The sequence below is a fragment of the Felis catus genome, chromosome C1, assembly GCF_018350175.1.
Source record: "Felis catus isolate Fca126 chromosome C1, F.catus_Fca126_mat1.0, whole genome shotgun sequence".
NCBI lineage: Eukaryota > Metazoa > Chordata > Mammalia > Carnivora > Felidae > Felis > Felis catus.
Genome location: NC_058375.1, coordinates 41,503,772 through 41,530,170, shown reverse-complemented (window position 1 = coordinate 41,530,170; position 26,399 = coordinate 41,503,772). Strand labels below are relative to the sequence as shown.

Sequence of the window (26,399 nt, the reverse complement as noted above, 5' to 3'; positions counted from 1 at the left end):
GTCCCAATAATACAAGTTCCTCAGTCCTCAGTTGGAGTTATCAGGCAAACTATGAGTTGAATAAGAAATTAAAGTTTTGATACAGGGCTGAATTAGAATTTCTTAACCTAAAACAGTTTTAAAATCCAAAATAAGACTTATTCTTGTAACTCTGACCAGAAAGCTATGAATATGCTCAAGCTCAAGCAGTCAGACATGGGGAGGGAATATATGGCAGAGCAATTTTTTTTTTTTTTTAGTACTGGTTTCAGGAGTAGAATTCAGTGGTTCATCAGTTACATATAAAAGCCAGTGCTCATCACAAGTGCACTCCTTAATGCCCACCTCCCCTCCAGCAACCCTGAGTTTGTTCCCTATAGTTAAGTCTCTTATGGTTTGCCTCCCTCTGTTTTTATCTTATTTTATTTTTCCTTCCCTTCCCATATGTTCATCTGTTTCTTTTATTAAATTCCACATGAGTGAAATCATATGGTGCTTATCTTTCTCTGATTTATTTTGCTTAGCATAATACACTCTAGTTCCATCCACATTGTTGCAAATGGCAAGATTTCATTCTTTTTGATGCCTGAATAATATTCCATTATATATATATACACACACACATATACATACATATATACATGTATATACATGTATATATACATATGCATATAGGTATATATGTATATATATGATACATATGTATATATAGGTACATATAGGTATATATGTATATATATGATACATATGTATATATGTATATGCATATATACATATATACCTATATGTATCATATATACATATGTATATATACCTATATGTATATGTATATACATATAGGTATATATACATATATACATATGTATACATGCATATACATGTATATACATGTATATACATATATATACAATATACACATACACACATACGTGTGTGTGTGTGTGTGTGTGTATGTCTTTTTTGTCCATTCATTAGCTAATGGACATTTGGGCTCTTTCCATAATTTGGCTACTGTTTACAGTGCTGCTATAAACACTGGGGTGCATTTGCCCCTTCAAATCAGTATTTTTGTATCCTTTAGATATATACCTAGTAGTGTAATCATTGGGTCATAGGGTAGTTCTATTTTTAGCTTTTTGAGGAAACTCCATACTGTTTTCCAGAGTGGCTACATGAGACTACTTTTTATTACAGTGATAAGAAAGAGATGAAATGAAGAGGTAATATGTGCATTGGGTCTTGAATGACTGGAATTAATCTTTCAGAGGCAAATTTGAGGACTAAGGATGGTGAGGACTTAGAGTAGCACGAGTAGAAGCATGGAACCAGAGAAGATTTCTATGCAGAGCATCAGATACATGTAGGATCAGCAAGTGGAAAGGTAGGTTGGGGTCAAATTAAAAAGAGACAGAAATCCCCTAATAAAGTTTTACTTCATCCTACAGGCAAATGTAAATAATTAAAGGTTTTTCACAGTTATCGATACCTTAAGGTCTTTTATTAAAGGTGCTCTTTTAGAAGATGAAGAGAATAAATTCAGGAATATTACAAGGGTACCAGAAATAGAGTTAGCAAGATGCAACTTACATGGTAGTCAAAGTGAGAAGAGGAGTATGAGCGATTCTATTAAAAAGAAAAGACACTGGGGTGCCTGGCTGGCTCAGTTGGTAGAGCATCCAACTCTTGATCCCAAGGTCTTGAGTTCAAACCCTACACTGGGCATGGAGCCTACTTAAAAAAAAAAAAAAAAAAAAAAAGGACAAGACAACACACACACACACACACACACACACACACACACACACACACACACACACACAGTTTGGCAGGTGGGAAGTTATCACCTAAGAGGACTCTCAACTCTGAAACTTCAATGGCTCAGAAAGTAACACTGTCATTAACAGAAACAGAAAAATGGGATAAAGAGATGGGTTTGAGGAAGAAGGAGATGACAAGCTCAGATTTAGCCATGTTGAGGTTGAGTTCCAGGGGGACATCTAACTGGCAAAATCCAAAAGGAAAGAGTGTAGGACTAAAACCAAATATGAAAAGATATATATAAAAACGGGTGGGTGACAGGTAAGGGGAAGTCACCTACATAAAAGTTTTAGATGAATCCATGAAAATGGTGTGGGCTACTGGAGGCAGAGGGAGTAAGGTCATAGTCTCAAAGGAAACATCATACATTCAAGAGGATGGATGTAGTATTAACTCTGAGAAAGTAAGCATATTTTTCTTTGAAATATGCAAAGCAGAGAAAGAAAGTATAGGTGAAATCACTAAGAACTATTGCAGTGAGACCTTTTTCTATAAAGAAGGGAGCAGGCTGTGTTAGATACTGCACACTTTAAAGATTTCACTGTGGGGATTTAATTGAAAATCAAGGAGTCAATAAGAAGACTGTTAAATAGAAATCCAATTACAGTTAGACAAAATTTAAATACAGCCATCTCAATTTTGTGACCCCTAATAGTACTAGAGGCTGACAAACCAAACAATGGGGGCCTTGGGGAATGGAAACCAGAATGGTATGCAGCACAAAACATCAAGTGACAAAAAATTCTAAGGGTGATAGCAAAATCAGTGCTCGAGAAGCAGGCATAAGGTCTACACGGGAGGATGACGTAAGCAAAATTAGACAGGTATTAAATGGCCAGAAAAAACGAAGTAGAGCTCAGACCAAAATAAGAAAAGTTCAGAAGAAGTAAAGTGATAGAGGGTAAAGGTAAGAAAACTGTGGTCAAAGAGAAAACACTTTTAAATTCAGTATTATGGAGGTAGTGCAGCCCTCAGTAACAACAAGGCCAAAGCAGTATCACTTAATGGCTAAAGTAGAGATGAAATTCAATGGAAAAAGAAGACATGTAAAGCCTTCTCCTGTGACCATTTGTAAGAGAGTTCCATGAGTGCCTACTCCATAGTGCCTAATAGTACACTATACATCTCAAAGTACTCGATAAACAGCAATGGAAAAGCAACCTATACATCATCTGTTTCTTTGTTAATTCTTTCAATTATTTTTCATCCAACTAACCGTTATTAAGCACTCTTTAGAATGTCAGTCAGGTACTGGGAGTAAAAATGGTGAGAGTAGTTGCTGTGTTAGTAATAGCAGCTAACATTTATCAAGTTCTCACTATAGCTAGGAATGATTACAACAAATTTGCATTTAACTAATTTAATCATCAAAATAACTCTATAAAGGTAGGTACTTTTATTGTTTTCATTTTATAGATGAGGACAGTGGAACTCAGACTAAGTTCAATGTAAAGAGTTAAACCTAAGTGGTGGCACTGGGATACAGACCCGAGACATTCTGGCTCCAGAGTCAAGTTCTTCACCACACTTCACTATCTCTGGGAGGAAAATCTTTACTTTTTTGCCAATCAAATTAACATTTACTTACATATTTCTAAATGTCCTATCTTATGCATACATAAACTTTATTTAAAAATATATATTCTCTTGTATTACATGTATTTTAAAATATCAAAGCTATCAGAGTCTAAGACTTTAAAATTTTTCTTTTCTTCTTGTTACTTCTTCTGAGTGAAAACTCAGAAATTCCAAAAATGGATCAAACTAGGTACCCGACCTTCAGGAGTCTGCATCCTAATTGGGGAAGCTGGAGTAACACATACTTTAAAAGATAAACCAAAAAAATATATATATATATCATGAGGACTTAGTGAATTGTGCGACAAGTATGGCATTCGAAGGAAAGAGATAATTTTGAGTTTGGGGGATGGGTAGGAAGGGGTCAGTCAGGGGAGGCTCCACAGAAGAGATCAGTTCTGAACTGGGCTTTAAAGAAAAGCCATGGTATATAAAAGCAGAGTGGAGGCAGATGGCATTTCAGAGAGGAGAGAAAACATAATGTGCAAGAATGTGGAGACCAGAAATGAAAAGATGCGTTCAGAGGAAATTAAGTAAACAGCAGCAGCACTCTAGTAAAAAGTTGACGTAGAGGTATAATGGTAGAAATGTCTAGAAAGGCAAGTTGAGAACAGATCACAGAGGGACTTGAATTGAATGTCAGTCTCACCAACCACGGAGGGAATCTCATCTGCCGCATTCAGGTTAATAGGATTCTTAAAACACTTGTCTTCCTACTGAATCACAAATTTCCTAAAATGATGTCACAGTCATTTATAAAACTGCCTAAAAGCAAGCCTTCAGAAATTATGAAATTGCTTTTAAAAAGCATAGCTCAAAGAATAACTTACAGATCTCCTAGTTCAACTCCATATTCATTCTTATAATCTCTTAATAGCCACATCCTTGAATAATGTTTTTTAAGCCTCTATTTGAACAGTTTCAGGTGATGGGGAGTTTCCACCTTGTAGGACCTGCAATGCCCTATATACCACTTTGTATAATCAAGCCAGTTCCTGGTACAGGACAAAAATCAGTAGAGAAAAAGAGTTATTAAATATCAGCTTTCTACAACTCAACCCTATAAATCAAAATAATTAAAACAAAATACTCCAATGCCATAATATAAGCTCCTTCATTTAAGAATGAACTTGGAAAACTATCTGCAGTATGGTGGAGTAAACATTTGTTGTTTTTGTCATCTATCATCTTTTTTCCCTATTATGACTTTGCTTGGTGGGCACCATCTTCTACCCTATAAGCAATATGTTTCTGGTGAAGCAGGTAACAGCCCAGCTCCAGGAGTGAAAGATGTGACTGTGAAATTGTGATTGGTCAGGATTAAGAAAATGACTGGTGATAAGGTGATCAGCAGTAATCCTATTGGTCTTACTATGGTCCAGAAAGAACAATAACCTTCTGTGGAATTGGGAGTTCCTACAATATTTTCCTGATAGTATGTTGTACATCTCAACAATGGGAGGCTGAAATTGCTACAACAAAAAGAACTTATCTAAAAATAAAGGCACTCCAGAAGAAATGAGGCCTAGAAATAGAAATGGTGGATTTGGGTCCTCATGACATTAAGTGCCTACTCCAAACCACATTTCAGCCAGATTTACATTTTTCTTAAACCCAATTTGTCTTTTTTTTCCTTTTACTTTCACCCCAAAGAGTACTACTTAACACATATGGTAACTGCCAAATCCAGTAACAAGAAAAGTAGGTCAACTCATCAGTACTTATGTATTATTATACATTACTGCATAATTTAGTTGTATCAATAACCAATCATAAATACTAAATTTAAAAATGATCTGGTACATATTAACACAGAATTTCACATTGAATATGGCCTTGAACTGTCTTATTTCTAAATAAAAATCAGTATTTTACCCCATAGAAAGCAGAAGAAAAGGAATATACCTTTACTAATATAACACTATAAAGGCAAGAATTAGCAACTCAGAAATAAGAAATTTTCATTATATCATATCACAGTTATTTTAAAAAAAACAGAAAGTAAACAAACAAAAACTAACGAACTATCCAGAAGCTATGTAAAGACTCTTACTTGAAGCTGAAGAGTATGTCTAAGAATTGTTTCTTCTAAGGCATGGATCCACTTCTCTCGCTCATCAGCATCGCGAGCTGAAATAAAATATTATAAAAATTAAACCGCTAATTTCTACAAGATAGTTTCATGTTTTAAAGTAAAAATTTTAAACCTCAATACTAATAGGAGAGGTTTTAGTTGTGCCATTTTCTTAATAGGTTCATCTACCTATCCTTTCTAAACATGCAATCCACTTGCAGCAATTTATAACAAAGGGAATAATTATGGTCAGTAATAGCAAGCTACACTTCACTGAGAACAACTAGAAAAGCTGGAAAAATTACTAAAAAATAATTGATTGGAGACAATAGAAAGTAACAAGGTAATAAAGAAATAACAGGCCAAAGTCTAAAAGACAAACATCTAGAAGATAAGCCTTATATTGAAGGCCACTTTTCTCCTTTTAAATTCCACCAAAGGAGTAGTAGACTGAGCAACGTATTTAAAAGCTTTGTCAGTATGTTTGGGCAGGAGCTGTATGGGAACTCTATGTATTTTCTGCTTAATTTTTCTATGAACCAAGAACCACTTTAAAAAATAGCCTATTAAAAAAAAAAAAAAAAAGCCTTGTCAAGGCAAAAGTCGGAAACCAAGGCCCACCACCAGTGGGGTCTCTAGTAAATAAGTCATGCTTCAATTAGGGTGTCATGGGGCTACACTTAATAGAGGGATTAAGAATAAAACAATTAAATTAACTGCTCAGTTCTGAATGGCAAAGAAAAATCTTCATGCCCAAAATGGATTAAAACAACCCCATGTTATTAGTGACTCTAGGTACCTGGCTAACAAAAGCAAACAAAATCTTTTCTGTAGGAAGATAACATCATTTCAACTGCTGAATCATCTCTATAAATAATTTTTTGATACAATGTCTAGCACATAAGTACAGATAGCCAAGTATACAAGGAGACAAAACTATACATTAATGAAAATCAAAAGACAATACAGGGGCATATAGGTGGCTCCGAAGGTTAAACATCCAGCTCTTGATTTCGGCTCAGGTCATGATCTCACAGTCTGTGAGCTCGAGCCCCACATCAGGCTCTGCACTATGGTGGTGCAGAGCCTGCTTGGGATTCTGTCTCTCTCCCCCACTCACGCTCTCTCTCTTTCAAAATAAATAAATAAACTTAAAAAAACATAATCAGCAAAATTTAAAACTCAGTGGATGAGTTTAAGAATAAATCAACTAATGAGACAATTAGAGAAATGGAAGAGAGATCAGAAGAAACTTATCAGTATAAAAGACAGTAAGTCAAACAGATAGAAAATATTTTCAAAAAGGTAAGAAGGGCGCCTGGGTGACTCAGTCGGTTAAGCTTCTGACTTCGGCTCAGGTCATGTTCTCACTGTTTGTGAGTTTGAGCCTTGCATCAGGCTGTATGCTGACAGCTCAGAGCCTGGACCCTGCTTTGGATTCTCTGTCTCCCTCTCTCTCTTCCCCTCCCCCACCCATGCTCTCTTTCTGTCTCTCAAAAATAAATAAATGTTAAAAAAAAATTTTTTTTAAAGCCAAGCAAGCAATTGAGCTAAACTCTCAAACAATGCTAGCCAAAAGACAACAGAGTACTATATTTAATGGATAGAAAAAAAATAACTTCCAACCTACAATTTGGTGAACATCCTTCAGGAACTAAGATGAAATAAAGTCATTTTCAGACCAAAAAAACTAAAAATTTGTCACCAGCAAACACTCATTAAAGAAAATTTGAGGGGCACTTGGGTGGCTCAGTCAGTTGAGCATCCGACTCTTGATTTAAGCTCAGGTCATCATCTCACAGTTTGTGAGATCAAGCCCCATGCCAAGGTCTGCCCTGACAATGTGGAGCCTGATTGGAATTCTCTCTTCCCCCCTCTCTCTCTCTGCCCCTTCCTCTCCCTCCCTCTCTCCCTCTAAATAAACTTAAAAAAAAAAGAAAAAGAAAATTTGGAAAGGTATTCTCCATGCCTACATGGATAATGTCTGATGGAAGGTGGTAGAAGCAGGAAAGGATGGAGTCACAAAAATGGTAAGTAGATTAAACCATAAGAAACCTAGGAATAAACCTAACCAAAGAGGTGAAAGACTGGTACTCTGAAAACTATAAAACACTGATGAAAGAAATTAAAAAGGACACAAAGAACTGGACATTCCATGCTCATGGATTAGAAGAACAAATATTGTTAAAATATTTACACTACCCAAAGGAATCTACACATTTAATGCAATCCCTCTCAAAACACCATAAGCATTTTTCACAGAGCTAGAACAAACAATCCTAAAATTTGTATGGAACCACAAAAGACTCTGAATAGTCAAAGCAACCTTGAAAAAACAAAGCAAAGCTGGAGGTATCACAATTCTGGACTTCAAGTTATATTACAAAGCTGTAGTGATCAAGCAGTATAGTATGGTACTGGCATAAAAACAGAAACATAGATCAGTGGAACAGAATAGAAAAGTCAGAAATGAACCCACAACTATATGGTCAATTAATCTTTAACAAAGCATGAAAGCATATCCAATAGGGAAAAGACAGTCTCTTCAACATACGGTGTTGGGAAAACTGGACAGCAACATGCAAAAGAATGAAACTGTACCACTGTTTTACACCATACACAAAAATAAATTCAAAATGGATTAAAGACCTAAATGTGAGACATGAAACCATTAAACTCCTAGATAAGAACACAAGCAGTAATCTTTTTGACATCAGCCACAGCAACTTCTGACTAGATACGTCTCCTGAGGCAAGGGAAACAAAAGCAAAAATAACTATTGGTACTTCATCAAAATAAAAAACCTCTGCACAGTGAAACAATCAACAAAATTAAAAGGCAACCTATGGAATGGGAGAAGATATTTGCAAATGACATATCTGATAAAGGGTTAGTATCCAAAATTATAAAGAACTCAACAAACTCAACACCTAAAAAACAAATAATCCAATTAAAAAGTGAGTGGAAGACATGAATAGACAATTTTCCAAAGAAGACATCCAGATGGCTAACAGACACATGGAAAGATGTTCAACATCACTTATAATCAAGAATACAAGTCAAAACCACAATGAGATAGCACCTGACACCCGTCAGATGACTAAAATCAGTAACACAAGAAACAACAGGTGTTGACAAGGATGTGGAGAAAGGGAAACCTTATTATACTATTGGTGAGAATGCAAATTAGTCCAGCCACTCTAGAAAACAGTATGGAGGTTCCTCAAAAAAGTTAAAAATACAACTACCCTATGATGCAGCAATTGCACTATTAGGTATTTACTCATTCAAAGGGATACATGTACCCCAATGTTTACAGCAGTATTATCTCCAACAGCCAAAGTATGAAAATAGCCCAAGTGTCCATCAACTAATGAATGGATAAAGAAAATGTGGAATAGATATACAATGGAATATCATTCAGCCATAAAAATGAAATCTTGCCAGAATGATGTGGAGTGACAGTATATTATTATGCTAAGAGAAAAGAGAAAGACAAATACCATATGATTTCACTCATATGTGGAACTAAGAAACAAAACACATGAGCATAGAGAAAAAGAGGGAGAGAGGGAGGCAAATCAAGAAACAGACGTAACTATAGAAAACAAACTTATGGTTACCAGAGGGGAGGAGGGTTGTGGAATGTGTTAAATAGGTGATGGGGATTAAAGAGGGCACTTGTGATGAGCACTGGCTGTTGTATAGAAGTGTTGAACCACTAAATTGTACACCTGAAACCAGTATTACACTGTATGTTAACTAACTGGAATTTAAATAAAAACCTAAAAAAAAAAAGAAAGAAAAAAACAGTTAAAAAAAGGTAAGTACATTGGGGCGCCTGGGTGGCTCAGTCAGTTAAGCGGCCGACTTCGGCTCAGGTCATGATCTCGCGGTCCGTGAGTTCAAGCCCCGCGTCGGGCTCTGTGCTGACAGCTCAGACCCTGGAGCCTATTTCAGATTCTGTGACTCCCTCTCTCTGACCCTTCCCCGTTTCATGCTCTCTTTCTGTCTCAAAAATAAATAAACGTTAAAAAAAATTAAAAAAAATAATAAAAATTAAAAAAAGGTAAGTACATGGGCAAAACTAAATGCATATTGACTACATAAAATAATAATACCTTGTGAAGTTAAATACATATAAAATTAAATACAAACAACTGCAAATAAAGTAGGAAAGAGAAAATGGAGTTAAAGAATTCTAAAGTTCTGCATTGTTTGGAAAGAAGATAATAAATTACCAATTAACATTAGATTTTGATAACTGAAAGATTTATGTTGTAATTTTTAGAGTAATCACTATAAGGTTAAGTGTTTAACTTCCCACATAATAAATAAAAAAATCAGTAATGAAAAATAATCCAAAAATTTACAAGAAAGAAAAAAAAGAAACAAAATACAATCCAAAAATTTACAAGAAAGAAAAAAAAGAAACAAAATACAAGACAAAACAAAATACAAAAGACAAGACATGGTAAAATGGTAAAATTTTAACCCTAAAACACCAATAATTAAATTAGATATAAATGAAGTATGTAAATGTTCCAATTAGAAAAAGAACAATTTTTAAACAAGATTTTATGACACAAGAGATACTCATTAAATATAAGGATACAGAAATATTAAAAATAGGAGTATAAAAAAAGACCATAGAAATACTAACTCTAAAAAAGTTGATATTATTCAAATCACACAAACTAGACTTTACCAGAAGATCAAGAGGTTCACTTTGCAAATGCAACAGAATTTTATCATCAAGAAGATACAATAAATATAAATTTATATGTAGCTAATAATATGTATTCAAAAATATATGTATATGGCAAAAACATATAGAATATAAGGAAAAATAGACAAAACACCACCATCATAGTGGCAGATTTTAATACAACTCATTCATCTCCCAATTAGATGAAGCAGATAAAAAATTAGTAAGCATCTAGAAAATATGAATAATCCCTGATGAATAAACTTGATCCAATGGACATACATAGAGCACTACACACAACAAATGTGCAACAGACATTCTTTTCAAGCACACACAGAATATTTCTAAAAACTGACCATATAGCAGCTCTTCCAACAATAGCCAGGTTATGGAAAGAGCCTAAATGCCCATCAACTGATGAATGGATAAAGAAGATACGGTTTATATATACAACGGAATACCACTTGGCAATGAGAAAGAATGAAATCCTGCCATTTGCAACAACGTGTATGGAACCGGAGGGTATTATGCTAAGTGAAGTAAGCCAGAGAAAGACAGATACCATATGTTCTCATGTGGAGCTTGAAAAACTTAATAGAAGACCATGGGGCAGGGGAGGGGAGGGTAGGGGAGGGGAAGGGAAGGGAAGGGAAGGGAGGGAAGGGGAGGGGAGGGAAAGGGAAGGGAAGGGAAAAAATAGTTTCAAACAGAGAGGGAGGCAAACCATAAGAGACTCTTAAATACAGAGAACAAACTGAGGGTTGATTGCGGGGGGGGACAGGTGAGGGGGTAAGTGGGTGATGGGTATTGAGGAGGGCACTTGTTGGGATGAGCACTGGATGTCGTATGTAAGCAATGGCTCACAGGAATCTATCCCCAAAACCAAGACAAGAAAAGAATAAGGAACTGCCATAACTAAATGTAATGCAGGATCTTGGATTGAATCCTGGAAGAGAAAAGGAACATTAGAGGAAAAATCAAATGATTTGTGGTTTAATTAAAAGCATTTTAGCATCTGTGGTTTAATTAAAAGCATTGTACCAAATGAGTGGAAGATTCAGCTCAGGACATTAGAGCCTGAGCAAGATGAGGAGGGCACGCGGTAGTAACCCCTTATCAACAAGGGATACATTCCAAGACACACAGTGGATGCCTGAAACCATGGACAGTAATGAACCCTATATATACAGTGTTTTTTCCTATACATACTTATGATAAAGTTTATTTATAAATTAGTAAGAGATCACTAATTAGTAAGAGATTAACAACAGTAACTAATAATAAATAGAACAATTATAACAATATCCTGTAATAAAAGTTATGTGAATGTGGCCTGTTTCTCACATACATGAATGCTCTTAAAATATATATATATATATTTAATATTGTTTATTTATTTTTGAGAGAGAGAGAGAGACACACACACACACACAGAGCGTGAGTTGGGGGAGAGGCAGAGGGAGGCAGAGAGAGAGGGAGACACAGATCCGAAGCAGGCTCGAGGCTCTGAGCTGTCAGCACAGGGCCTGATGCGAAGCTCAAACTCATAGACTCAGAGATCGTGACCTGAGCCGAAGTCAGATGGTCTACTGACTGAGCCACCCAGGCGCCCCTTAAAATATCTTAATGTACTGTACTCACCCTTCTTCTTGTGATGATGTGAGATGATAAAATGTCTATGTGATGAGATAAAGTGAAGTAAATTAATACAGGCACTATGAAGTAGCATTAGGCCATTACTGACTTGGCAATATGTTAGAAGGATCATCTGCTTCCAGAACACAGTTAACTGTGAGTAATTAAAACCGCAGAAAGCAAAACTGCGCATGAAGGGGCACTACTGTACATCATACCAATGGACAATGTGGCATGAGGCATCAAAGCCCAAAACAGGATGAAGAGGGAATCTACACAGTGGAAGAGTCCAGCATGAAGAGTCAGAAGACAAGAAAGGTGAAGAGGGAGTCCACATCACAGGGGACAGAGTCAAGTGGGCACAAGGTTTCCAAGGCTGGGTGGAGTAAGGATGATATTCGCACAAAGTAGGTAATGATAGGAACTACATACAGGAGGATTGGCCAAGTAAGTAAACACAACAGGATAAAGGATTTCTCACTGTTGGAAAATAGTGTTACAAATAATGTAAGCGAGAAAACCAGAATGATTTCTGGGGTGTGAGACTGGAAATGGAGGTATCGGTATGAACTCATGGTTTTGGATATATAAATAAATACATATGGAAATATGGACATGGATGCACACGCATGTATATAACATTTACATGTTTCTTAGCTATGAGAGAGCCTGGGTCCCATGACACCTAACAGTGCCAAATACACCTAAAACCAGGTATTGATTTCTGAAAGCCATTCTCCTTTCAAAGGTACCAGGGCTTCTTGGAAAAATGGTTGATTATAGAACTAGGAAGGAAGGGAGAAAATAAGCCTAGAATCCTTTTTTCTTTTCTTTTCTTTCTTTTTTTTTTTTTTTGTGTGTGTGTGCCAGAAAGTAAGGAAATGCTTTTTTGTGCCAGAGTGTAAGGAAATACTCAGAGAATTACAGGGACATGTCAAAAAGAATACAGAAGTCAGCTTAAAGGGAATTCTAGTGGCCAAACTGAGGGCAATTTAAGCATCAAAATAAATAATGATAGTAAAGAATTATAGTCTGTTGAGTAAAACAAGATACTATGTTACTACTGATATATAAATATATATACATATATATGTATATGTACATATATGTATACACACACACACACTGAAAGTTTGATGAGGAAAGGGATATTGGCATAGCTTCAAAATACTTCCCCACAAAATATTAACTAAGTTGGGAAAAAGATTAAATTTAACAACAAAAGCCTCGCAATACCACCTTAATGAGATGATTAAAGTAAATGTCATCAGTAGTGGGATATATTGAAACCCTGTAATAAGAACACAGAATCATGTCTGTGATCTTTGAGTCAAAGACAGGTAATCTGAATCAAATTATAAAGAAACATCAGAAAAAAACAAACTGGGGGACACTGTACAAAATAATTAGCCTATAACCTTTAAAAGTGTCAAGGTCAGGGGCGTCTGGCTGGCTCAATCATTGGAGCATGAGACTCTTGGGGTTGTGGGTTCAAGCCCCACAATGGGCATAGAGATTACTTAAAAATAAAATCTTTAAAGAAAAAGTATCAAGATCATAAAAGTCAAGGAAAGGAAAGACTGTGGAACCATTCCAGACTGAAGGAGACTAAAGAGACATGATAACTAAATGTAAAATGTGATGCTGAACCAGATCCTCTTGCTGTAAAGGACTTTATTGGGACAACTGGAAAAGTTTGAACAGAGTCTGAGGATTAGAAAGCATTAAGGCATCAATGTTAATTTCTTGATTTTAATGGTTGTATAGTATGTATAGAGGAAAACTTCCGTATTTGCAGGAAATATTTAAAAAAGCAGGGGTGATGGGACATTCAATTAGCAACTTTCAGTTTGGGAGGAGGATTGTACTGTACTTGCAACTTTTCTGTAAGTATAAGATTGAATCATATTTTAAAAATCATATTTAAAATTATGATAAATCAAAGAAGACATAAATAAATGGAAATATTTCTTCAGGGACTGTAAAATTCAATACTGCAACCTATTCAAATTAATCTATAGATTAAATGCAAAGCAAATTAAAATTCCAAAAGGCGTTTTTAAACTTTGTCAAGTTGATTCTAAAATACAAAATGGTACAAAAGATAAAGAATAGCAAAAGCTTCCTGGAAAAGAGAGAGAAGGTTTACTGTATCAAATATAGAGTAATAAAGAAAATGTGGTATTAGAGCAAGGCTATATAAACACACCAAGGAAACAGAACAGAGCCCAGAAACAGGCCCACTCATACATATAAACACTTGATTTGTGACAAATGTGGCACCTAAGAGCAGTTAGGAACAATCTTTCAATATATAATTGTAGGACAATATGGGAAAAAAAGAAACCTGACCATACCTTTACTACACACAAAAATTAATTCCAGGCGATTGCTTTATTCTTAACTGTGAAAGAACAACAAAGCTTCCAGAAGATAGAACAGGAGAATATCATCATAATTTGGGGATAGAAAAAAAGCTTCTTAAACAGGATACAGAACTAATTACAAAGAAAATGACTGATAAATTTAACTACATCAAAGTTAAGAATTTTGGTTCATCAAAAGACATCATTTAGAGAATGTCATAATAAGCTACTGTGACATACAGAGTTAAAGAACATGGACTCTAGGTTCAAACCTGAGCTTTGCTAGTTATTAACCATATAATTTGCAACAAATTATAAGCCTCAGTATTCTCATTTGTAAAATGACAGTAATAGTATCTACCACAAAGGGTTATTTCGGAGATTAAATGAGTTAATACAAATACAACACTTGGACAGGTAAATGACATAAAGTAAGTGCTCAATAAGCATTAAATTATTACTATCAAACTGTTGAGCATTAATTATGATCTGGCCCTGATTTCAAGGAGTTCAAAATCTAGTAAAGAAAGATTTGCATTTAACTATATGAATTCATGGCTTATGCCCACCACCCGCCCTGCCCCGACACACAAAGGAAGTGAATAAAAAAATCAGGGAAGAGCTCCTTGAGGAGTTACACCCTAAAGAATAAGAATTAGTTTGTTAAGTAGAGAGGGTAAGTACATCTTGAAAGAGAAAAGAACAATAATAAAGACACTGAGACATGAAAAAGGTATATTTGGGAAACTGGTTTAAATATGTCTAGAACACTGGATTGATTTGGGGAGGAGGAAATGGCAAAAGATTAGGATCCCAGCCCAAGGAGTACAAATGGACTTTATCCTTAAGACAATGGAAAGCCCTTAAAAAGTTCAAGCATGAGAATGACATGGTCTAATCTGCATATTAGGAACATCAGTCTGGCAGTGTTGTAGAGAATGAAAAATGGGGCAAAAATTGAGGGGGTCACACCAGTTAGAAAGTGGTTGTACCAGTAAGGCCCGAATTGAGAAATGGTTAGGGCATGACAAGGGGTGTTATTCTCACTGCCATCAGGCCACCAAATGGTAATCATCGTTAAATCTGCCACCTCCTCACAAATGATACCAGATACCAGGTTCATCAGATTCTTCCTTGAGATAGTCCCTCTTTCTATCCTGTCTTTCAATTCCTAGTGACTACATGCTGGTTCAAGCAGTCATACAGTCTTATGTCTGTAAACAAAATATCATCACAAATGTAGTACATGTGTATACTCTGCAACCTCCAACACAGCCTGCACACCTCAGATTGAGCTTATATTGAAATGCTATTTAGGAGTGCCTGGGTGGCTCAGTCAGTTGAGCATCTGACTTTGGCTCAGGTCATGAGCTCATGGCTCATAAGTCAGAGCCCAGTGTCAGGCCCTGTGCTGACAGCTCAGAGCCTGGAGCCTGTTTCAGATTCTGTGTCTCCCTCTCTCTCTGACCCTCCCCCGTTCATGCTCTGTCTCTCTCTGTCTCAAAAATAAATAAACGTTAAAAAAAATTAAAAAAAAAAAGAAATGCTATTTCTATTTTTAAAAACCTCAAAATTTGACCATATTCTACAGAATTCACCTAACCTCCCTGTTTAACAATAAAATCCCTCCACATCTTCCATTTCGTGTTTGTTTTACATGAACCAAACCATCGTCTCAATGACCTTAAAACACTCTAAATTATCTTCATGGAATACTTCTTCCCTCTGTGAACCTTAACATTGACTTTACCCTTCCTTCCATCTACCTAAACATCATATGCCTCAGAATAAGTCCTAGTTCTCCTCAAGGAAGTCTTACCTAACTAGTCCAACAGCACTGATCTCTTTCTCCTTAAATGCCAATGCATCATTCAATTATTCTTTGATCAAGTATTTATTGACTACCTATAAAATTTAATCTTATACTGCCCACACACTGTTATTTACACTTTTTCATGTGTTTATGTTTTGTCTCTAAGATTTTAGGTTTTCTGACAATATTAACCATAGTGTTTATCACAGTATTAGATATATCCATCCATCTTCCTATCCATCCATCCAACATTTATTTAGTAGCTAGTAAATACCAAGTACTGTTTAGAAACTGGGGATATATATTCAAATAAGACCCAGTCCCTGTTTGTGTAGAACATACACTCCAGTGACAGAAAACATATGCAAACTGACAACCGCTACTATACAGATGACTGAGTAAATCAGTGTAAGCAGAGTTCAAGGGGTGTACACTTGTGGAGATGAACTCAAGGAAGGCTTGAGCTCATCAAGGAAGCCTTCTAGAGCACGGAGATTAGAGTTGAGTTTTTAAAACTGAGTGAGGGGCACCTGGGTGGCTCAGTCAGTTAAGCTTCTGACTTCAGCTCAGGTCATGATCTCACAGTTCATGAGTTCAAGCCCTGCATTGGGCTCTGTGCTGACAGCTTGGAGCCTGGAGCTTGCTTCGGATTCTGTGCGTGCGTGTGCGTGTGCGTCTGCCCCTCCCCCACTTGTGTTCTGTCTCTTTCTCAAAAATAAATAAAACATGAAAAAAATTTTAACTGAGTGAGAATTAGAGGCAAAGGTGTGGATGTGGAGGGAGGGAGGAGATAGAGAAAGGAAGAAGGAGAGGGAGATGTGAAGGAGGAGAGGGAGAAGGGATGCGTGGTGAGGGAAGCACTGACAAGGGAGGTATTCAAAGGTAAAGAGGGCAGTATAAGCAATGGTAAACATGTGGCAAATTACTGTATGAGAATATAAACTAAGAACCAGAAAATATAGCCCATGCTTTGCTACTTTTTTCTAGTGTTGACCTTAGCAAGTCACACCATCTGAATACTCATTTTAGCATTTTCAAATTAGAGGCTTACTGGCATAAAGATGGGCATATAGACCAATGGAAGAGAATAGAGGACCCAGAAATAAACCCTTGCATGTGTGACCAAATGATTTTTTAAAAAATATAATTTATTGTCAAATTGGCTAACACACAGTGTGTAAAGTGTGCTCTTGGATTTTGGGGTAGGTTCCTGTGGTTCATCGCTTACGTACAACACCCAGTACTCATCCCAACAAGTGCCCTCCTCAATGCCCATCACCCATTTTCCCCTCTCCTTCACCCCACCATGCACCCTCAGTTTGTTCTCTGTATTTAAGAGTCTCTTATGGTTTGCCTCCCTCCCTCTCTGTTTGTAACTATTTTTCCCTCTTCCTTTCCCCTATGGTCTTCTGTTAAGTTTCTCAAGATGCATATATGAGTGAAAACATATGATATCTGTCTCTCTCTGACTTATTTCACTCAGTATAATACCTTCCAGTTCCATCCATGTTGCCACACATGGCAGGACTTCATTCTTTCTCATTGCCAAGTAGTATTCCATTGTATATATAAAACACATATCTTCTTCATCCATTCATCAGTTGATGGGCATTTAAGTCTCTTTCCATAATTTGGCTATTGTTGGAAGCGCTGCTATAAACATTGGGGTACATGTGCTCCTATAAATCAGCATTTGTGTATCCTTTGGATAAATTCCTAGTAGTGCTATTGCTGGGTCGTAGGGTAGTTCTTTTTTGAGGAACCTCCACACTGTTTTCCAGAGTGGCCGGACCAGTTTGCAGTCTCACCAACAGTGCAAGAGGGTTCCCGTTTCTCTGCAGCCTCGCCAGCATCTGTTGTTTTCTGAGCTGTTAATTTTAGCCACTCTGACCAGTGTGAGGTGGTATCTCAGTGTGGTTTTGATTTGTATTTCCCTGATGATGAGTGACATTGAGCATTTTTTCATGTGTCTGTGGCCAAATGATTTTTGACAAGTGTGCCAACACAGTGGGGAAAAGTCAGTCTCTTCAACAAATGGTGCTGGGATGATTGCATATCCACATTCAAAAGAATGAATTTGGACTCTTATGCCATATGCAAAAAATAACAAAATAGACTAAATGTAAGAGCTAAAACTATTAAACTAGAAGAAAACAGAAAGAGAAAGCTTCCGAACACTGGATTTGGCAAGGATTTCTTGGATATGACACCAAAGGCCCAGGCAACAAAATGAAAAATTACACAAATAGAACTACAACAAACTTAAAAATTTCTGTGAAAAGGAAACAATCAAAAGAAAATAAAAGCAACGTACAAAATGGGAGAAAATAATTGCAAATTATATATCTGATAAGAGGTTAATACCCAGAATATATAAGAACTTCTATAACTCAAAAACATAAAAGCAGCTTAATTTAAAAAATGGCCCAGGGACTTGAATAGACATTTCTATACATACAATAGACTTGTATGTAGACATACAAGTACTAGCCAATCAGCACATGAAAGGGTACTCAACATCACGAATCATTAGGGAAATTCAGGTCAACACCACAATGAGATATCACCTATCAGGATGGCCACTATCAAAAGAACAAAAAATAGTTTTGATAAGGATGCAGAGAAGTTGGAATCCTTATGCCTTGTTGGTGGGAATATAAAATGGCACAGCCATTATGGAAAACAGTATGAAGTTTCCTCAGAAAATTAAAATTAGAATCATCATATGACCCAGCAATCCCACTTCTGAGTATTTATCCAAAAGAACTCAAAGTAGAATCTCAAAGAGATATTTGCACGACTAGAGCATAACATTATTCACAGCAGCCAAGAGGTGGATGCAACCCACTTGTCATTGACAGATGACTAGATAAAGAAAATGTAGAATATACATGAAACGGAATATTATGCAGCTTTTAAAAAGAAGGAAGTCCTATCACAAGCTACTACATAGATGAACCTTGAGGACATTATGCTAACCAAATTAAGCCAGTCACAAAGGGACAAATACTGCATGATTCTATTCACATAAAATATCTGAAGTAGTCAAAATAATAGAAACAAAGTAAAAATGTGGTTACCAAGGGCTAGAGAGAAGGGGCAGAGGGGGATTAGTATTTAGCAGGTATAGAGTCTCAGTGTCACAAAATGAAAAAGTTAGATTTGTTGCACAAAAATGTGAATATATTTAACACTACTAAACTATACACTTAAAATGATTAAGATGGGGGTGCCTGGGTGGCTTGGTCGGTTGGGCGTCCGACTTCGGCTCAGGTCATGATCTCACGGTCCGTGAGTTCGAGCCCCGCGTTGGGCTCTGTGCTGACAGCTCAGAGCCTGGAGCCTGTTTCAGATTCTGTGTCTCCCTCTCTCTCTGATCCTCCCCCATGCATGCTCTGTCTCTCTCTGTCTCAAAAATAAATAAACGTTAAAAAAAATTAAAAAAAAATAAAATGATTAATATAGTAAATTTAATGTTATGTGCTTTTTTATGATAATTAGAAATAAAATTGGAAGCTTGGACTAAATCATCCTTTCTAGCTGAAAATTCAATACTCTATTATTCTAACGTAGCTCACCTTCTCCCATTCTCCCATGAGTCAATAAACAAACCTCTACTCTGCTAGATCTAACAGGAAAAATCTCTCTGTGTATATGAAGCACCAATAAAATGTCTGGTTATTATTCAACCATAATATATTACCTGTTCATATGAAAAACAAAAACATAATAATGATATACACAATTCACAAATCACCTGCAGAGGCAGCTCTCTAAAAGTGAAATTAAAGCTACACTAATTCTGAGTGAATCCCTGCTAAAAGGGCTCTAAATTTAATAAATTAGTTAAAACAACTTATAAACAGTGTATTATTTCCCCCAAATTTGTAAAGATAGATCAACTCTTCCTCGTTTTAAAGTTTATTTATTTTTTAGTAATCTCTACACCCAACACGGGGCTTGAACCCGTGACCTGCATATCAAGAGCTGCATGCTCCTCTTACTGAGCCAGCCAAGTGCCCCAACTCTTCCTCTTTTCATAATATTATTTATACACTCAGTTTATATCTAAAATTTCTTCTCTAGAGTCTATGTCTCCTCTTCATTACATTTTTCAAACTCTTTCCATTCTCTAAGCCAGTAGGTTACAAATTTTGTTTGGCTGTGACCCACAGTAAGAAATACATTTTATAACACGACCAGTTCACAAACACACATACATATAAAATTGGAACATTAGTTTCACAAAACAATGTCTGCTCTTACTACATTCCATACACATTGATATTTCCTCTGTGTTGTATTTCACTTTTTAAAAAATGCTGATCTTGGTCCATTAAATAGGATTCACAATCCACTAATGGAGTACTATCCATAGTTTGGAAAACACCACCCTAAGTCACCCAATGTCCACAAAGCTATTGCTTTCTGGTGTCTCTTGGGTAGTGTAGCGTAAAAGCTAAGAAGGTGGGGGCACCTGGGTAGCTCAGTCGGTTGAGCATCCAACTTCGGTTCAGGTTCGTGAGTTCGAGCCTTTCATTGGCCTCGCTGCTGTCAGCACAGAATCTGCTTCAGATTCTTGTCCTCTTCTCTCTCTGCCCCGCCCCTACTTGTGCGCTCTCACTCTCTCTCTCTCAAAACTAAACATTAAAAAAAAAAAAAAAAAAAAAAGCTAAGAAGGTTGGCTCTGATACCTATTTTTGTCCTTATTCAGCCAGACCTTGAGCAAGTTACTTAAACTCCCTAAGGTTTACTTTTCTTATATATAATCTAAGGATGATAATATTACCTATGGGGATGATAAGTGTAGCTAGACCTTATAGGCTGTTGTGATGTTTAAATAAGATAATTAGGGGCACCTGGGTGGCTCAGTCAGTTAAGCATCTGACTCTTGAATTCATCTCAGGTTGTGAGATAGAGCCCACATCTGGCTTTTGGCTGACACCACAGAGATTGCTTGGGATTCTCTCTCTCCCTCTCTCTCTCTCTCTGCCCCTCCCTCGTGCAAACATGCTCTCTCTCTCAAAATAAATAAATAAATAAACTTAAAAATAAAAAAAAAAAGATAACTAATTTGTATATTTACCATAGTGCCTGACATATACTAAAATATCAATATACTATTCTCACAAATAGCCTCATAAGAAAACAATTCTATTAATAATCTAATAAATGATTAACCAGAGTAAATACATCAGGAAGGGATTACTGGTAACTCCTCTAATTCCCAATAATGCCTGGCTTATACAGAAACAATATAAGGTACATAGAAGGAAAAACAATATTCATTAAGTAAAATACTTACATTTTCAGGATTCTATAATCTTATCTCTTTTATTACATATTCACATTTCCTACATTATACATATTTGAAGCAGATTTTAAGACAAGTTTTCAAAATTCCTGTATTTTGCCATTCCTGATGCACTACTTAGGAATCTGTCCTCCTATAGACACATTTTTTTTCTCCATTAAGACATATGACAATTATGAATACGTTACTGCCTGTTTGCAAAAGGAAGTGGTTATTTGCCTGTTTTGTAATTGTAGTAAAAAGAAGAATTAGCCTCTAAAATCAGGAAGGTCTCGTTTTCTCTGAAAGTTCTTTTGAAATAAAAACATTACATAAAAAACATGTTTACAAGATTAAGTGCTGAGATACCACTCAAATATCTACTGAGCCCCAATATGTATCAGGTACTGTGTTGGAGGTATAAGCAAGGAGAAGACAATCCATGATCTTAAGTAATTTATTCTCCTGGAAAGTACAATCACTTGGTTGGGTAGACATTGTTGAGTGAAGAGCTATCCTTACCCATTCTGATAACTTCTAATATCTGCTTACTAGAATCCTATTCATTCTTCCGGGCTACACTGAAATGTCACCTTCTCTATGTATATTGCTCATGATAGGAGGACCTACTCTCTCCTTCCTGAAATGTATTAAAATATTTCCAATATTCAGGTAGTATATAAATACATGCCATTTTCAGCCATTGTCTCAGGCATTAGGGACACAACTTCAAATAATAGTTTATAACTATAGCCCAGCAATAATCAGGGTCCAAATCTACTATTTCCCTACTAACTTCCTGATACACTCCTCCAGGAACCACTATATTTCAGTTACATAGTACTTAATGCTCACATAAGTTATAACTCCTGGATTTTCCTCAAGTTGTTTCCCCCTCAGCTGAAATGCCTGAGTCTTGTCTCTGTATAAATAATAAAAGCTATCTCTATTGAGCTTATTGATACTTAATTTGTATCAGCATAGTCTGATGCATATCTAACCACAGTATTAACTAATTAAATCCTCACAACTACATGTGATAGGATAATTATTATTATTATCCTTATTTTCCAGAATATAGAAACAGAGTTTAGTATTTTGCAACGACATAGTACACAGAAAACAACAAATACAAATGAAATCTCTAGGCTTCATGCAACCCTACCTCTGTTATACAAGCCTCATCCCAAGCCCTTCTTGCTAGATAAAATCCTTAAGAGATAACAATATAAACCTTTCCAGGGCACCTGGTTGACTCAGTTAGCTAAGCGGCCAACTTCAGCTTGGGTCGTGATCTCACAGTCCTTGGGTTTGAGCCCCACCATCAGGCTGTGTACTGCGGTTCAGAGCCTGGAGCCTGCTTGGGATTCTGTGTCTCCTTCTCTTCCTGCCTCTCCCCTGCTCATGCTCTTTCTCCCTCTCTCTCTCTCTCTCTTAAAATAATAAGTAAACACTAAAACTTGAGTTGTATCCACGAATTTCAAAAGGGGTTAATATCACCAACTACCTCAAAGACTTACTGTGAAAACAAGATAAAATAAGGTATATAACACTACTAGGGGTCCAGTGAGGTTAAGGTGTTTTTAAGGTAAAACCAATTTCATGATGATACTAGGAGGCTATCTGCATTTTTCACTGTGTTGACTTTTGCACTAATGGTGCAAGAGCAATGGTGATAAAACTGCTGGCACCTTAGCATGAATGGTAGCACCAAACTGAATTGGTAGTCGTATTTTTTACCACCATGCACTTGTAAGAAAACAATTCCTGTTTCACTTAAGAATGCCCTTGAAGGGGTGCCTGGATGGCTCAATTGGTTAAGCATCTGACTGGCTCAGGTCATGATTTCGTGGTTCATGGGTTCGAGCCCTGAGTTGGGCTCTGTGTTGAGCTCTGAGTTGGAGCCTGGATCCTACTTTGGATTGTGTCTCCCTCTCTCTCTGCCCTTCCCCCACTCATACTCTGTTTCTCTCCCTCTCTCAAAAATAAACATAAAAAAAAAAAAGAATGCCCTTGAAGAAGCAAGTAAACATTATTAAATCTCAACCATATAAAGTATAAAATATATGCTTTATAATAGTCTACGTAACAAACAGGAACTAGGCGTAAGCACATCTGCTTACCAAAGTACAATGATTATCTCAAGGAAAAGTACTTGTGTAACTGAGTTATGAACTAAGTGGCACTTTTCTCATGGAACAGCATTTTTACTTAAAAGAACTGACAAGCTGTAGTATTCAAACTGGGGTATTTGGCAGACGTTTCCCTGACAATGATGGAAATGAGCCTGTCATTTCTGGGAAAACTTGCAGTTTATGTTGTCAATTATAAAATCCAGACTTTCAAGCAAATATTAGAATTTTAGGAAACCTGTATTTGCCAGCCACCATGATAGTGACAGATTCTCAATACTTAAAGCCTTTTCTGAAGAGTTTAGGGCAATATCAACAAATGTGATTATGTCACTTAATGGTATGTGTCAATAATTGTAAGATCCACATATGACAAATGCATGATGTTACAAAATCATACCTAGGGTAAAAAGATCCATCCAAAGTGCCAGACAAACCAATGGATTTTAACGTAATAGAGTATTTTCATATGTAAATTTCATTGTTATGGGTTCAGATTCCACATGGCAACTAACCTTTAAGAAACTACCACTTGTCAAGTTTTGATGAAGTATCATTCACAATTATCTAAAAAGGCTATTAAAATATTCCTCTCTTTTCCAACTATATATCTGTATGAGACACTATTTTCTTCATATACTTCAACCAAGACATGTCACAAGATTGAATGTAGAAACAGGTATGAGAATCCAACTATCTTTTAAGCCAGACATTAAAAAGATTTACAGAAATGTAAAACAATGTCATTCTTCTCACTATTTCTCTTTTGTTTGGGAAACCGGTTATTTTCTCAAAAAATGTTATTAGTAAAATGGGTTATTGATATTTTAAGTGAATACATAAATAATTTTTTAAAGCCCTCAGTTTTAATTTCTAACCTGGTAAATATCTATACCTATATATCTATATCTATATCTATATCTATATCTATATCTATATCTATATCTATATCTATATCATCACCTACATAAACAAAAGCTCTTTGGTGTACTCAATAAGTTTGTAAAGTGGTCTTGAGACCAAAAAGTTTGAGAACCACTGGTGTATAATATATAAACATCCTATTAATTACATATTGATTGCTTCCTCCACTAAAATGTAAGCTCCTAGAAAGCAAAGGTTTGTCTTACTAGTTGTATTTCTACCACCTACCAAAGTGCCTTGCACATTTTACAGATACTCATTATGTATTTGTGCATGGGTACAGAATGAATGACTGGACTGATGCTGAATGAAAACAATCCACTTAGATAATCAGGTGGTTCCAAGTGCCACTGACTGTAATTTGTAACAAGTTTGGACAGGCTGGGTAGTCAGAGGGTCTCTTTTTAAAAGAAAATAGGAAAGAGGTGTGTAGAGAGAAAAACCAATTCACGTTAACTCTAAATCTAAAATAACCCAAGCCAATATTTTGATATTCAGGTTTAAGAGCCATAGTTTAAATAAACTGCTTACCATAATAAGAGCAATGGTGAGATCCAATTAAGGAAAAGTCTATGTATGTTTCTATCAAAGCATCTATAACAGTATAATGCTTTTTTGTTTACATTTTTTCCTCTTAAAATGTTTTTTAACATTTTTATTTATTTCTGAGAGGCAGGGAGAGACAGAGTGTGAGTGGGGGAGGGGCAGAGAGAGAGAGAGAGAGGGAGACAAAGAATCCAAAGCAGGCTCCAGCCTCTGAGCTGTCAGCACAGAGCCCAACGCAGGGTTCAAACCCACGAACCATGAGATCATGCCCTGAGCAAGAGTTGGACGCTCAACTGAGCCACCCAGGCACCCCGATTTTTTCCTCTTCTTGCTCAACTGTGTATACACTGAAGTTTGGGATGGAGTCAGATGCATATTTTCTTAATTCTCAAAGCATAACATGTTCTTGGCAACTAATAAATATTTATAGGACAAATGATAATTTGTCATCTTCTCAAATGATACATTTTCAATGAAGTCTCCTCACTAGTATATACCAAAGCATGGCTCCCCAAACCAGCATGGCCAATTCCCTGTATGCTGCTTTATCTTTTCTCCATTGTATTTACTCCTTCTAATATGCATGCATGTGTGTGTGTGTTTATTTACAGTCCATCTCCTGCCATAGGAATGTAAGCTCCACAAAAGCAAGGATCTTTGTTTTATTTATGGACGTAACCCAAACCCTGAGAATCATCCCAGGCAAACAAGTGTTCAATAAATATTTGCTGAATGAGGAGTAATGATCCATTGATTTCATTGCTGATTTCATGGTTTTTATATATGAAATCTAAAAATAGGTTGGATTTCCTTAAATCATTATTTCTGCTCAGTATCCTTTAAAGCTGCCACAATTGACTCCCTCAAAGATCTAGGAATAGTTTTAGCTGAAGTCTCCAGACTGATGAATAAAACATAAGCAAATATTTACAAAAGGGTTTCTCTCATCCCTACAAATTCTGCTTTGACTATCTGAAGCAATACTATGCTTCTCCTGGACAGAGTCAGCATTGTATTGGGCAACTGGATATCTTTGATTCAGTCAAAACAGACAATGAAAATCAAATGCAGATTAATGGGTTTTTTTCAAATCATTCTACAATTACATGCTTCTAAGTCAACTTATCCCTGGTAAATGAAAATCCTCACCAAATTTATATGTAAATATATCCTAATAATTTTAGCTCCAGCAGATGTTTCCTAACCACTTTCACTCCAGGTTTTAGTAAAGGGGTATTCCTTTATCTTAAATTTGAGAAAAATTCGGATTTGAGGGGCACCTGGGTGGCTCAGTCAGTTGAGTGTCTGACTCTTGATTTCAGCTCAGGGCATGATCCCAGAGTCATGGGATCAAGCCACACGTTGGGCTCTGCATTGAGCATAGAGCCTGCTTGGGCTTTTTTTTCTCTCTCTTTCCCCCTCTGCCCCTCTCCTCCACTCATACTCTCTTCCTCTAAAACAAAAAATAATAAAGAAAAATTAGGATTTGAGTTTTCAATCTTAAAGATTTATAATACTGGGCAGGGGGTGGGG

General features: G+C 36.3%; 1 protein-coding gene across 6 annotated transcripts in view; it reads right to left on the bottom strand.

The window, feature by feature from the left end:
* OSBPL9 (oxysterol binding protein like 9) overlaps nt 1-26,399 on the bottom strand; it is a 191,603-nt gene that overhangs the window by 72,864 nt on the left and 92,340 nt on the right. For all 6 annotated transcript variants that reach the window (XM_011284993.4, XM_045035813.1, XM_011284994.4 and 3 more), the window contains exon 4: nt 5,429-5,505. In XM_011284993.4, coding sequence (XP_011283295.1) covers nt 5,429-5,505 — 77 coding nt within the window. The remainder of the gene's footprint in view (nt 1-5,428; nt 5,506-26,399) is intronic.